Source organism: Mirounga angustirostris, unplaced genomic scaffold, assembly GCF_029215605.1.
Source record: "Mirounga angustirostris isolate CCGP_5_RB_7025 unplaced genomic scaffold, mMirAng1.0.hap1 SCAF_5, whole genome shotgun sequence".
In the NCBI taxonomy this organism is placed as follows: domain Eukaryota; kingdom Metazoa; phylum Chordata; class Mammalia; order Carnivora; family Phocidae; genus Mirounga; species Mirounga angustirostris.
In genome coordinates this window covers 17,135,650-17,149,720 of record NW_026991713.1, presented here as the reverse complement: position 1 = coordinate 17,149,720, position 14,071 = coordinate 17,135,650, and the positions used below count along the sequence as shown (strand labels likewise).

General features: G+C 39.0%; 1 protein-coding gene across 4 annotated transcripts in view; it reads right to left on the bottom strand.

Moving 5' to 3' along the window:
• Positions 1-14,071, bottom strand: part of SLC41A2 (solute carrier family 41 member 2) — a 114,099-nt gene that overhangs the window by 12,352 nt on the left and 87,676 nt on the right. Inside the window, exon 11 of one of the 4 annotated variants that reach the window (XM_054506859.2) lies at positions 6,109-6,529. The exons of the other annotated variants lie outside the window; for them this stretch is intronic. Within the exon in view, the coding sequence (XP_054362834.1) occupies positions 6,476-6,529 (54 nt within the window). The 3' untranslated portion in view covers positions 6,109-6,475. Of the gene's footprint in view, positions 1-6,108; positions 6,530-14,071 lie in introns of those variants that run through there. 4 annotated transcript variants of the gene reach the window in all.

Here is a 14,071-nt window from a genome sequence, read left to right as displayed (position 1 = left end):
AAAAAAAAAGACCTTCTGTCCAAAAGAAACTTTTAGAATGTGTAGCTTTAAAAGGTACAGATACTAAGATACTGGTAGTGTTCTATTTCTTAAGCTGACTAGTGAGTGTCCTGGTGTTCACTGAATTATTATTCTTCATACCTTGTGTGTGTCATTGTTCAATCTATTCAATATTTAATATATAATTAAAATTTTTAAAAAACATAATTTTTGGCTGGGTGTTCATTAACCCTGGCCCAGTTAATCCCACCATTGATCGCTCCCTCGTCTGACCATGTCATTCTGTTCCAATCATGCAAAGAGCCAGTGATAATTAATGTCACTTAACATTAGGAAATGACAACCTGAAATTAAAATTAAAAAAGTCAAGCAAAATAAGATGTTTCTTAGTTTCTAATAAGAAGGGGAATAAAGATAGAAATAAAACATATGTAAATAGCTATAGGAAATGAACATTTATTAATTTTCTCCTACTGAGGTAAATTACTTTAACACTGCTAGTATCTATAGAATATTAGGGAAAGATGCAGGTGGCGGAGACCAGGCCCTGAGCAACTTAGGTGCCCCCCCTTCTCCCTCTGCCCATAGCCCGAGATTGCCCTGCTTCTATACCATCTCCCTTTCAGGTAGGAGGCCTTTCTGCAGGTTGCCTAGCAAAACATTTCACTAAAGAAAAGAAAAAGAATATTCATTCATTTAAAACCATTTATTGTATCCTTTCCAATATATGTATTGTAAATTTGAGAAATAATCTTTTTAAAAATATTTTTTTAATAGCATACCAAAATATTTGTGGTGGTGGTCTTTGAGTGTGGAGATGATCAGCAATTTTACCATGATGAGTATATGTTGCTTTATGATATGAAACAAAGCTCAAACTTAAACAAAAAAGCCCATGAAACGATGACCAAAACCCCCTTCCTTGCCTAAGCTCAGTAATCTGTTTTTTCACTTTACTAGGTGACATATGGTCTCAGAAAACAGATTTAAAAGGATAATTTTGAAATCTATAGGAACTGAGTAACAAATATTGCTAGAACATGGAACTACCCGGAAAACATTTTAAAGGCAGGTAAGGGGGGAAAAAGGGTGCAGGTAAAATGAAAAGTATCAGAAGTACAGTTCTGAACTTCTTTGACATAAGAAAGGTAAACCCTGAAAAGAAGACAACTCATTTTAACGGGAGGAAATAAAAGGAAGGGACAAAGAAATAATCTACATCTTAGAAAAAAGCAGCCATGAGAAGTGACAAGCATGAAAACCAAGACATAATCCACTTGGACTTCCATAAGGTTTGAGACAGAGTATCACATAAGGACTCATAAATATAATTACTGCTGCTGTTGAAATGCTAACACACTGAGAACTCTATGTTAAGAGCAGAGAATAAAAGGATATTGATTTGGCAGGGATCACATAGAAAAACATCTACATTAGTTTTGGTTATTTGGCACCTCCATAGCTGTAAAAATACAAATACTCCTATAAATGAACTGAGACCCACATAAAGAAGATAGCTTGCAATTAAGAAGAATGACAAATGATTTCTTTTGACACTAAAATGTACAAAAAACATGTGAAGGCTCAAAAGAAAACAGTTGCATAAGAATAGACATATACATCAGTGGAACGGAATAAAATTTAAAAATAGACCCATATATACATAAAATGATTTCTGACAAAGACACTAAGGTCATTCAAAGCGGGTAAGGGTAGTTTTCCCAATAAATGTTGCTGGAACAACTGGGTATTCATAAGGAAAAATATGAACTTTAATCTGTAATTCACAAAAAGTAACTCAAAATGGATCAAAGACACCAAAAAAGGCTAAAACCAGAAAATTCCTAAAAGAAAACAGGAAAAACCCTTCACAAGCCAGTCATAGGCAATGGTTTCTTAGGACAAAGAAAAGCACTAGCCATAATAAAAAAATTGATAAACTGACTTTATTAAAATTGAAACTTCTGCTGTTAAAATACATGGTTAAGAAAATGAAGAAACAATGTATAGATTGGTAGATAATATTTTCAATACATGTATATAACAAAGGACTTGTACCCAGAATATATAAAGAACTCTTACAATCCCATTAGTCAACCCACTTTAAAAATGGACGTAAGATTTGAACTGGACCATTTTCTTACACCATATAGAAAAATAAACTCAAAATGGATGAAAGACCTAAATATGAGATAGGAATCCATCAAAATCCTAGAGGAGAACACAGGCAGCAACCTCTTTGACCTTGGCTATAGCAACTTCTTGCTAGACAGGTCTCCAGAGGCAAGAGAAACAAAAGCAAAAATGAACTATTGGGACTTCATCAAGACAAAAAGCTTTTGCACAGCAAAGAAAGTCAAGAAAACTAAAAGGCAACCTATGGAATGGGAGAAGATATTTGCAAATGTCTTATCAGATAAAGGGCTGTATCCAAAATCTATAAAGAACTTATCAAACTCAACAACCAAAAAACAAAAAATCCAGTCAAGAAATGGGCAGAAGACATAAACAGACATTTTTCCAAAGAAGACATACAAATGGCCAACAGATACATGAAAAAATGTTCAACATCACTCAGCATTAGGGAAATACGAACCAAAACCACAATGAGATACCACCTCACACCTGTTAAAATGGCTAAAATTAACAAGTCAGGAAATGACAGGTGTTGGCGAGGATGTGGAGAAAGGGGAACCCTCCTACACTGTTGGTGGGAATGCAAGCTGGTGCAGCCACTCTGGAAAACAGCATGGAATTTCCTCAAAAAGTTAAAAACAGAGCTACCCTATGACCCAGAAATTGCATTACTAGGTATTTATCCAAAGGATACAAACATAGTGATTTGAAGGGACACCTACACCCCAATGTTTATAGCAGCAATGTCCACAATAGCCAAACTATGGAAAGAGCCCAGATGTCCACTGACAGATGAATGGATAAAGAAGATATGGTGTGTTGTGTGTGTGTATGTGTGTGTGTATGTATGTATGTATGTGTGTGTGTGTATATATATATATATATACACATACATACAAAATAGACCACTACTCAGCCATCAAAAAGAATGAAATCTTGCCATTTGCAACAATGTGGATGGAACTAGAGGGTATTATGCTAAGCAAAATAAGTCAGTCAGATAAAGACAAATACCATATGATTTCACTCATATGTGGAATTTAAGAAACACAACATATGAATACAGGGGAAGGGGAGGAAAAATAAAATAAGATGAAAATTGAGAGGGAGGCAAACCATAACAGATGCTGAACTCTAGGAAACAAACTGAGGGTTGCTGGAGGGGAGGTGGGTGGGGGGATGGGACAACTGGGTGATGGGCATTAAGGAGGGCACTTGATGTACTGAGCACTGCATATTATATGCAACAGATGAATCACTAAATTCTGCCTCTGAAACTAATTAAAAAACTAATAAATTAAAAAAATATATAGAAGGACTCTGAGTTTTCTTTGCAGCAACAGCCTACAGCAGGGGTCAGCAAACTACAGCCTACAGGCCAAATCTGGCCCACCACCTGTATGGCCTATAGGCTAAGAATGGTTTTGATATTTTTATTTTTATTTTTAAGATTTTATTTATTCATTTGACACAGAGAGAGAGAGAGAGAGAGAGAGCACAGGCAGGGAGAGTGGCAGGCAGGCAGAGGGAGAGGGAGAGGGAGAAGCAGGCTCTCTGCTGAGCAGGGAGCCCGATGCGGAGCTCGATCCCAGGACTCTGGGATCATGACCCGAGCCAAAGGCAGCTGCCCAACCGACTGAGCCACCCAGGCGCCCCTGGTTTTGATATTTTTAAATGGGTGAAAATAATCAAAGGAAGAACAGTATTTTGTGACACATCAACATGATAGGAAATTTAATTTCCAATGTCCATAGTAGAGCTTTGCTGGGACACAGCCATGCTCATTTATTTACACAGTGTCTAAGGCTGCTGTGTTGTTACAGCAGAGCTGAGTATTTGCAACAGAGACCATGTGGCCTGCAAGGCCTAAAATGTTGACTATCTGGCCTTTTACAGAAAAAGTTTGCTGATCCCTGCCCTAGAGTAGAGGACCTCTTTCTGTCATCCTCCACTAATAAATAATGAGATTACCTGGTTAAATTCTCAGTCCTTTTACTTATCTTGTGATGGAGTAGAGAGAACAAATAAGACTTTGGAGTAATCCAGATCTAAGTTCAAGCTTTATCTATTACTTAAAGACTTCTGTGACTCCGGGTAAATTTTTTAAGCTTTCAGTCTCTAAGATTCGTCACTTGGAAAGTAGGGAAGACTATGCACATCTCTGAGGACTGCTAAAAACATTACGTGAAATGAGGTCAATAAAAAATGTCTGACGGGGGGCGCCTGGGTGGCTCAGTTGGTTAAGCGACTGCCTTCGGCTCAGGTCATGATCCTGGAGTCACGGGATCGAGTCCTGCATCGGGCTCCCTGCTCGACGGAGAGCCTGCTTCTCCCTCTGACCCTCCCCCCTCTCATGTGCTCTCTGTCTCTCTCATTCTCTCTGTCTCAAATAAATAAATAAAATCTTTAAAAAAAAAAAAAAATGTCTGACGGGCGCCTGGGTGGCTCAGTTGGTTTAACGGTTGCCTTCGGCTCAGGTCATGATCCTGGGGTCCTGGGATTGAGCCCCAAGTCTGGCTCCCTGCTCGACGGAGAGAGCCTGTTTCTCCCTCTCCCTCTGCCTGCCACTCTGCCTACTTGTGCTCTCTATCTCTCTGCCAAATAAATAAATAAAATCTTTAAAAAAAAGTCTGACAGTTAATAGGTACTTAATAAATATTAGTTCTTACTCTTCTTGTAAGTAAGGTATCCAAGAACAGTGGCTCATCACATATGGGTGAGAAAAGAAAAACGATCCAGATCACTCACCACACAGTTCTTACCTGATACAAGTTAGTTATTAAACTTCACTTACTTTTGTTGTTTTTGTTTATGCCTTTATCTGTGCTGAAAATAAATGTAACAAAATATTATGTATTCTTTTGGGGTCTGGCTTCTTCTACTCAAACAATAAGGAACTGTGTCAGTATTTGCCCAAATACTCAAAGTACACTCGATATATCTTGAATCCAATTTAACAAATATTTATTTATACCTAACACAGAAAACACTGTGATAAGCTTCATTCAGAAAAGAATACAACATAGTTACTGCTTTCAATGAGATCAGAATCTGCATGAAGAAACATGACTGAAATGCCTAAAATAATCTAAAAATACTATAAAGCTGGATACTTATTTGATAATTATTTACTGTAACAGACAGGGGCTGGTGCTGAGTCTATGATGATGAATAAAATCATCCCTGGTCTTTCTGTCTAAATTCAGGTACCACCCTGTCTGAAAGGAATGCTCATTATTCAACTAAAAACAAAACAAAACAAAACATAATCCCTGGATAAGACCTAACTAGCAACATCCTCTGGAAAAAAAAGTGGAAGGGACCTTAGCAGAGCTAGAAGGTAATATCAGTCAAGAACCTAAAACAGGTTCTCCAGAGCACTTCCAGAAACAGATGATTCGTGGAAAATTGACTATTAACACAAGATTCTCAGAACAGAGATGACCATACAAGTAGACAGCTTCCACAAAAGACTATCAAAATAATAGTTCCAGCTATAGCTAATAGAATGGTTTTGGACTTTCTTTTGGCCAACCAAAACCACTACTAACATTCATGTTATTTATACCTGACCAACATTACAGATGAAATAAAGCAATCTGGGGGCGCCTGGTTGGCTCAGTCGGTTAAGCGGCTGCCTTTGGCTCAGGTCATGATCTCAGGTCCTGGGATGGAGCCCTGCATTGGGCTCCCTGCTCAGCAGACATCTTGCTTCTCCCTCTCCCTCTGCCTGCCACTTTGCCTACTTGTGCTCTCTCTCTCTCTCTGTCAAATAAATAAATAAGGTTTTATTTATTTATTTGACAGAGAGAGACACAGTGAGAGAGGGAACATAAGCAGGGGGAGTGGGAGAGGGAGAGGCAGGCTTTCCGCTGAGCAGGGAGCCCAATTCGGGCGGGGTTCAATCCCAGAACCCTGGGATCATGACCTGAGCCAAAGGCAGACATTTTAATGACTGAATCACCCAAGCGCCCCATAAATAAAATCTTTTAAAAAAAGGAAAAGAAAAAGAAAAGAAATAAAGCAATCTATATCTAAGCTAAACGAAAAGGCAATCTGGCTACCTAGGGAATGATTCAGACTTGTTTTCTGGGTCATGCCTGAAAAATCTTAGGTTATGCTAGTGACATATATTCTAGTCCCTTCTTCTAATACTTCTCGTTATTCTTGTTTGTCTCACAGTCCTTTGATGTTTATTGTCTAGTGCCTCAAATTCTTCGACAGCCACTGTGCCAGCAGATGTTTCAGCAAATGACTCAAAGAAAAAAAATGACATTCTGCTGATTGATATAAACTGAAAATCACATCTTCACAAATGAAACCCCATCTTCAAGAAGAATCAGCAACATAGGTGAAGGTCTGGACGATCCCTAATGATCTCCTGCAGTTTTGACTGAGTGAAGAACAAAAACAGAGACTGAGAATTTAGAAAGTTCACACATTCTCAGGAAAACACTGATGATTCTTTAGCCGTGTAACCAAAAGTCATCAGAAATGGTTTTGAATTCATTCAGTCAACAAACAAATTACATTATTGAACACACTTTAAAAGCCAGCCAACCAATGACAGTCCTTACTTCTGAAGTAGCCAATGAGGAACAAATTCAGTCCAATACATATACGGCTTGGGGCCAACCAAACAACACTAGTCACACCCAAGTAACCATACTTCTATAGATGGCATCAACCCACTCGTGCCTTTGAACATCTGCCAATCCCTCAGCTCCACACTTCCCTAAAATCCTATGTAAGATCGGTAGTTTGCTGGGCTGGAGAGATTCTGCCTGATCCCAGCATAGCTCCCTTACAACAGTGAGCAATAAATTCTACTTTGTCTCTCTTTTTTAGATACCGAATGATGGTCTCATCCTCCTCTGACATCCTTTAAACATTCCTTTTGTTTATTTTTAAATATCTTATTTATTTGTCAGAGAGAGAGAGAGAGAGAGAGAGAGAGAATGCACAAGCAGGGGGAGCTGCAGGCAGAGGGAGAAGCAGGCTCTCCTGCACAGGGAGCCAGATGCAGGGCTTGATCCCAGGACCCTGGGATCATGACTTGAGCCAAATGCAGACACTTAACCGACTGAGCCACCCAGGCACCCCAACATTCCTTTTAATAGAACTAACATGGACATTTAGCTTTAAAATAAAAAAACTGGTATGGTACTAAATATTTATTTTTTAAAATAAGCTAAAAATGTTTAATGATAAAATCAATCAGGTCAGTATTTCTACGGTGAATATTCTGGGATCACAACCAACCAAGATTTTATTCTGGCAAATTTCTTGAGTAATGGTTTTTATGTTTTTCAATTAAGTGCTTTCACAGAACTGTGTTATAAGATTTTTTGTCGGTGATGTGAAAAGTCCTCTAAGTCATGTCTGCAATCTCAGCAGGATTCAGAGCACGGCTGGTTACATCCTAACCAGAACACTAGAAAAAGATGGCTCAGCTTCTTTGGCCCTACCTTCATCTTCATCAGGGTCGACAAGCCTGAAAAGAGTTCCCTTTCTCAATGCCTTGCTACCCAGGATGCAGCACGCTATGCCTCCAATGAGGCAGACAGTCATTTCATCTTCCGTGCCTGACTGGCCTGCAGCCCAAGCATACTTGTTTAGAGAATTAATCATAAATATGGATGTAGGGAAGTGTCTCCATTTTTAGGCCTTACAACCTAAGCTACAATAACATCATCACACTATCGTACCACAAAAATGCAATCACAAGGCGAAAAAGGAATCTCAAAAATTCACCTGTTTCAACTGCCCGCCTTAAGGTAACCATATTCATCAGCTCCCAAAGCTAAAGTAGATATTTTTAAAATGAGAGGAAAAAAAAATTCTTGGAACTGTTGATCTTCCCCTCACATTCCCTTTGTCATTCTCTTCAGACTTTTCCTTCAGCCCAAATTGACAGAAACCAATTAAGAGACAGAGGCAGAATAGTAACACAGAAGTAAAGAGATCCTTACTTTCCATTTGAAATCTGATGAATTTAAATCTTTAGGAGAGAGAAAAGAATGTGAATGAGGTCAGCCAACCTGTTAAAATCCCCTGGTTGGGGCGCCTGGGTGGCTCAGTCGGTTAAGAGTCCGAATCTTGGTCTCAGCTCAGGTCTTATTCTCAGAGTCATGAGTTCAAATCCCACATTGGGCTCCACACTGGGCATGGAGCCTACTTAAAAAGAAATAAATAAGGAACATCTGGGTGGCTCAGTCAGTTAAGTGTCTGCCTTCAGCTCAGGTCATGATCCCAGGGTCCTGGGATCGAGCCCCACATTGGGCACCTTGCTCCACAGGGAGCCTGCTTCTCCCTCCCCCTGCTTATGCCCTCTTCTCTCTTTCTCTCTCTCGGACAAATAAATAAATAAAATCTTAAATAAATAAAATAAAGTAAAGTAAAATAAAATAAAATCCCCTGGTTGCTTAGCTCTTTCCTCTGAGATGCCATCTGTGAATAGGAGTTGAGTTAGTGTGGTAATAAAAAAATATATGAGCGCACCATTTAATAAGGCCTACTACATGCCACACATTTAAACATTATTGCTACTGTGCAAAAGGAACCATTATCCTCATTTTACAGGCAAGAACAATAAGACCCCCAAGGAATTAAGTAACTTGCCTAAGGTTAAGCCAGTGAACTCTCAGTTAGTGGCTGGTTATCCTGGGATTCCAGTTAGGTCGTGCTGCTACCATTCTTATTGAGAAGAATGACTCCAAGGAATTAGTGGGGCATTGGAATCACAGTAGAGACTCTTGATGCTAGATTCCATAGGTTCTGATCCCCTCACTGATCCCTTAAGAGACTCATGACTCCAATAATCCACAGCTGCTGAAGATGAAGATGATGATATGAAAATAGTGAGATAGTAATAGCATCTTACATGGATTGCCTCATTTCATCCTTAAAACAACCCACACAGTGCATCTATTCTAGCCACTTTTTTCAGACGAGAAAACACAGCCCCTGAGAGGTTACCTTGCCGAAGCTGACACAAGCGTGAGTGGTGGAAACCAGAGCCCAAGACCTTATACACTACTTATACAGACTCCACTCCATCAGATGAAAGGATCAGATCTCTCAAGTTTGTTGCAAGTGGAGCTCATTTTGAAAATCATCATTTTATAAAACACAATAAACTCTTCAGTCTGGTCTTCAAGATCCTTCATGATCTTGCCACAATCAGTAATTTTCAACCTTATTTTCCAGAAGTTTTCTTACTATATTCTGTAAATACCCCCGAGTTTACTTCCTTTTGCTGAAATGGCATTTTCTATGGATTCCAAAAAAACAAAATTTTATCCATTATAAATCTTCCTCCCCACATAGGGAAAAACTCTCCCACTACTGAAATTCCATAGCACTTTGTCCTTCTCTCGGGACACTCAGGACATATTTGTGTTCTTGACTGGATTCCTACTTGACTTCAAAAGACATAGATTCTGTGTAAACTCTGTGGAATGAATGCCCTTCTGAGGCAAAATGCAGGGCTGGAAGAAATATGAAGATCTAATGAAACCAGAAAAAAAAGACAGCTTTACGTCTTCAGAAATTGCCATCCTAAGGACTATGACCTCTAAGAGCACAACAAAGTGTCAAACTTATTCTTGTAAAACACAGTGGTTAGGAGGGTAGACTGTAGACTCCATCTTGCTGTGTGGACTCGGACAAGTCACTCAATTTGTCTCTGTATCAACTACCTCACCTGAGAATAGGAATACCATAACTTAGCTCACAGAATTGTGGTGAGTACTCAGTGAATTCCTATATGTAAAGTGCGTAACAGTGAATGGCTCATAATAATAATAATAATGATAATGATAATAATAATAATAATAAATGTAATACAAATATTTGCTTTTATTGTTTTTGAAACTTTTACATATATTGAAAAAGTGGCTGATATTACCAAACCTCAAGAAGGGGAAGAGAACTGTCAGAGATGGGAAATGTTCAGAATGAACAATTTAGATGATAAGGAGACCAGTACTCTTTTCCTCTCACAAAGTCAAGAGGAGATATGACTGAACATTACAATATAAGTCAAAATATGGCATAGAGAGGTGAACACAGGCTTTTGGGTAAAAACAGACCCATGAAAAATTAGCTGTTTGAAAAGAATCAGCTGTTTGGACATGGAATACAATTTTTCAGGAAAACAACATGTTATGTATTGCCTGGGTTTCTGGCCAACACATAAAAGCTAATTTAACTTAGTATTACTTTAGCAGTAATTATTGATTTTCATATTAATAGACTGTTGCAGTTACCAGCTCATTTTAATATTAGCATATATATTACTCAGTGTGTACAACAATGATTTGTTACAAATCATCTTTACTGTAGAAGTAGGAATTCACAAAATCAAACATCATGAATGCAGGAGGGGATCTGAGTAAGAGCTAGGGTCGCTGAGCTTCCTCATTTGCCCAGGGGTAGTAATGGTTTATGCTCGTCATTCTAATTATCAACAGCTCCCTTTTACTCTCAAAAGTGTCCTGGTTTGGACTAAACTGATATGGTCACCTTAGTGTTAGTATCTTCCCTCTTACGTTACAAGTGAGGAATCTAAGCCACCTAGCAGTGCTGTGACTTAGCCAAAGTCAGTGAGTTAGGAAGGGACCAGAAATACTTGTTGCTTAGTCTGGGAGTCTTCCTGTCCCACAGGTAGCAGGATAATGGTGATGACAGTGATGGCTAGGATCTGGGGCACCAGCAGTGCCCCTGGCATAAAGACTATGCGAGTAAGGCTCTCTCCAGCCCAGAGGGACTCAACAGTGTCAGGAGCTAAGGCCGGAGAAGTTTAGGGGATCTTTGTTTGTATGCCCTAAGTCTGGCCTACTGCCCTTTTCACTGTACCCCCTTGTGGCTTCTTGTCCAGCTACGGGTAAGATTATGGGGAGAACGAGGAATTTAGTTTGGACATGTCACATTTGAGATGTCTTCCAACATATAACTGGAGACGTAGAAAAGGAGTCCAGACTGGAGATATCAATATGAGGGTAAGCAATGAAAGGGTGCTACCTAAAGCTTAGGGCACTCATCAAAAGAGCAAGAAGAGAGATCTGCAGTAAAGAACAGGAGTCAAAAGGAAGGTGAATGGTGAGGAGGTTAAAAAAAAAAAAAAAGGCCTTAGGGCATTGAATAACCAGCTCCAAAAATGAGGGGAAGGAAGGAATGATGGCTCTCACAATAATGATGATAAACTGCCGCCACTACCATTATTGGAAACTTACTATGTCCCGAGAGTTCCATCAAGTAATTTACACACATTAGCTTAGCCCTCATTACTATCCTCTGAGTTGGGGAAAAAAGTAAGGTTACAAAACTTGATTCAAGTCACAAAATAAGTAGCAGAGCAGAGATTCCAACTCATGTCTGACTCAAAGGAGCTCTGATCTTTCTACAATATTCTGCATATTGGGATCTTATCTTCTCTCTTCTTTCCTTTGCCCTTCGTATGTGACATTTGTGATTACAGGTAGCCTGGCTTACAACTATTTTTCTTCTGTGGGAAGATTAATTTCATGTCTCTATTCACAGTTAAAATGGTACTAAATCATGTGCACATGACTTCAGAACTAAGATGTGGTCAGTGTTTCTTTTAGTGAGTACACAGACCGTATTTCTGCCCCACGCATGTTCTACTAGATAAGAAATGGAAGATGTTTGCTCTTTACACTCTTTGTGCTGTGGCCGGGGTCATATAACAAACACAGGTTTCAAAATGACCATGAACTGTTATTTATAAGACAGAAACCATGATCAGGAAATTCATTAACTGATATCCTAATTATACATTTTGTTATGAGGGGCATACATTTGCTCATTTAAGGTGGGCTTGAGATTTGCTAAGAACAATTCTTCTGAGAAGATGAGCCTGTGCAATTTGCAGGTAAGTATAAAATTCAAAACCAAATATTGTCTACTGCAAGGTAGTGACAAAAACTAAGGAGCGCCCTGTTTTTAAAATCATATTTTAAAAAGTATAAGAATTAACTATCTTGCTAAGAACAATTTCATCTTTATGGATATTAACTGACGTTTTCATCAGCTATAATACATACTCTGATCATCCCCTTAAAAAAAAAAAATCTACTGAAGCACTTTTAAAGAATGAAAGCCAGGCACTGGCAAAAAAAAGTTTGATTCTGAAGTTACAGAGGAAGACTCTATTGTCATAGGGAGGGAAGTGTTAGGCTCTTCTCTGTTTCATGCATGTAAGTCCAATCTCCCACAACTGAGAAAAGATCGTAAAGGCCAGGGACAATTTCTTCTATTTCTTTTGTACAGTGACTAGCACAGTGCTTGGAAGACTATTATGGATTTGATAAAATCCTGGCATGTACAATTCTCAATTTTACATACTGAGAACTTGTTGTCATTATACCGTTTAAAGGAAATATTTTGTCTCTCCCACACGAAACCACAAATATAGCCAGAAGCAGATTTTCTACAACCAACTTTCACAATGAATTTCTCATGAAATGTGGTGCTGCTGGAATTTTAGTAGCATTCTTTTTTTTTTTTTTAAGATTTTATTTATTTATTTGAGAGAGAGAGTGAGAGAGAGAAAGAGCACAAGAGGGGGGAGCGGGAGAGGGAGAAGCAGACTCCCCGCTGAGCAGGTAGCCCGATGCGGGACTTGATCCCGGGACTCCAGGATCATGACCTGAGCCGAAGGCAGTCGCTTAACCAACTGAGCCACCCAGGCACCCAGTAGCATTCTTAATAACCTAATTTTCTGCATGAAACAATCAGTGCCTAAAATAGGGAATTAAAAATTTCATTTAGAAATGGTTCTGATTCATAGTTTACCAATTATATTAGCAAGCACTTTGTTGGGATTCAATAGGTATCTAGAACTAGAAAAGTCGCTTTTTTTCCTTTAAAATATTTTATAGCAAAAAAGTATTAACATGCTCTATATGTGCTTATCTTTTTGCCTCATGTAGGGTTTGTCATCCAAGCTTTATGCTTTTGCCTTTTCACAGACAAAGGAAGCACAGTTAGGATTTCAAAACACAAAGGGAAACTAGTAGAGACTTTAAATTAAATACAGAAATAAGCCACAATGTACTCTATTCCTTCTTTGCTCAAGAAATCGCCAGTCTGCTTATTTGATTAATAGTTACTTTTGTTCCTTCTTGAGTTTATTATGCTGTCAAATACTACATCCTTGAAAAAGACTATAGAGACTAAGGCAACCAAATGAATTAGAGACAGAAAACCCTGAAGAAGATATCAGGATTCCCTTCGGTAGATCTTAGAAGGAAGGCCAACTAGATTCATCACAGCCTGGAATTCCTATTATGCTTTTGATTTCACAAATTAACAGTCTTTGCACAGTTAATGAAGCATCTGAATCAGTAAGATGTGAAGCAGAGGAAATCATCGCTTAGAGAGAAAGACCCCAATCATCTCTAAGTTTTTGGAAGAAAGTACACTCTGATTCTATAAAATCAAGGTTGTGGTTTCAATGGGCTAATGTGACACAGATGAAAAAAATTATGTTCTAAAGCCAGCAACTGGGGCACCTGGGTGGCTCAGTCGTTGGGCGTCTGCCTTCGGCTCAGGTCATGACCTCAGGGTCCTGGGATCGAGCCCTGCATCGGGCTCCCTGCTCTGCGGGAAGCCTGCTTCTCCCTCTCCCACTACCCCCCTGCTTGTGTTCCCTCTCTTGCTGTCAAATAAATAAATAAAATCTTAAAAAAAAAAAAATAAAGCCAACAACTATACCGTTAGCCACAGCCAGCAGTCTAATAAATGTTGGCTGATGGGACAAAGGTATAATGAGTAGTCCAGGATGGTTAGCTCAGCACCAACCCATCCTTACTGCTGGAAAAAAACCCTCAGAATGTAGTGTGACCACTCGTGTACCAAATACAAATGGCTTTCATACATTACTCTGGCCTTGACATATTCCAACTAATCC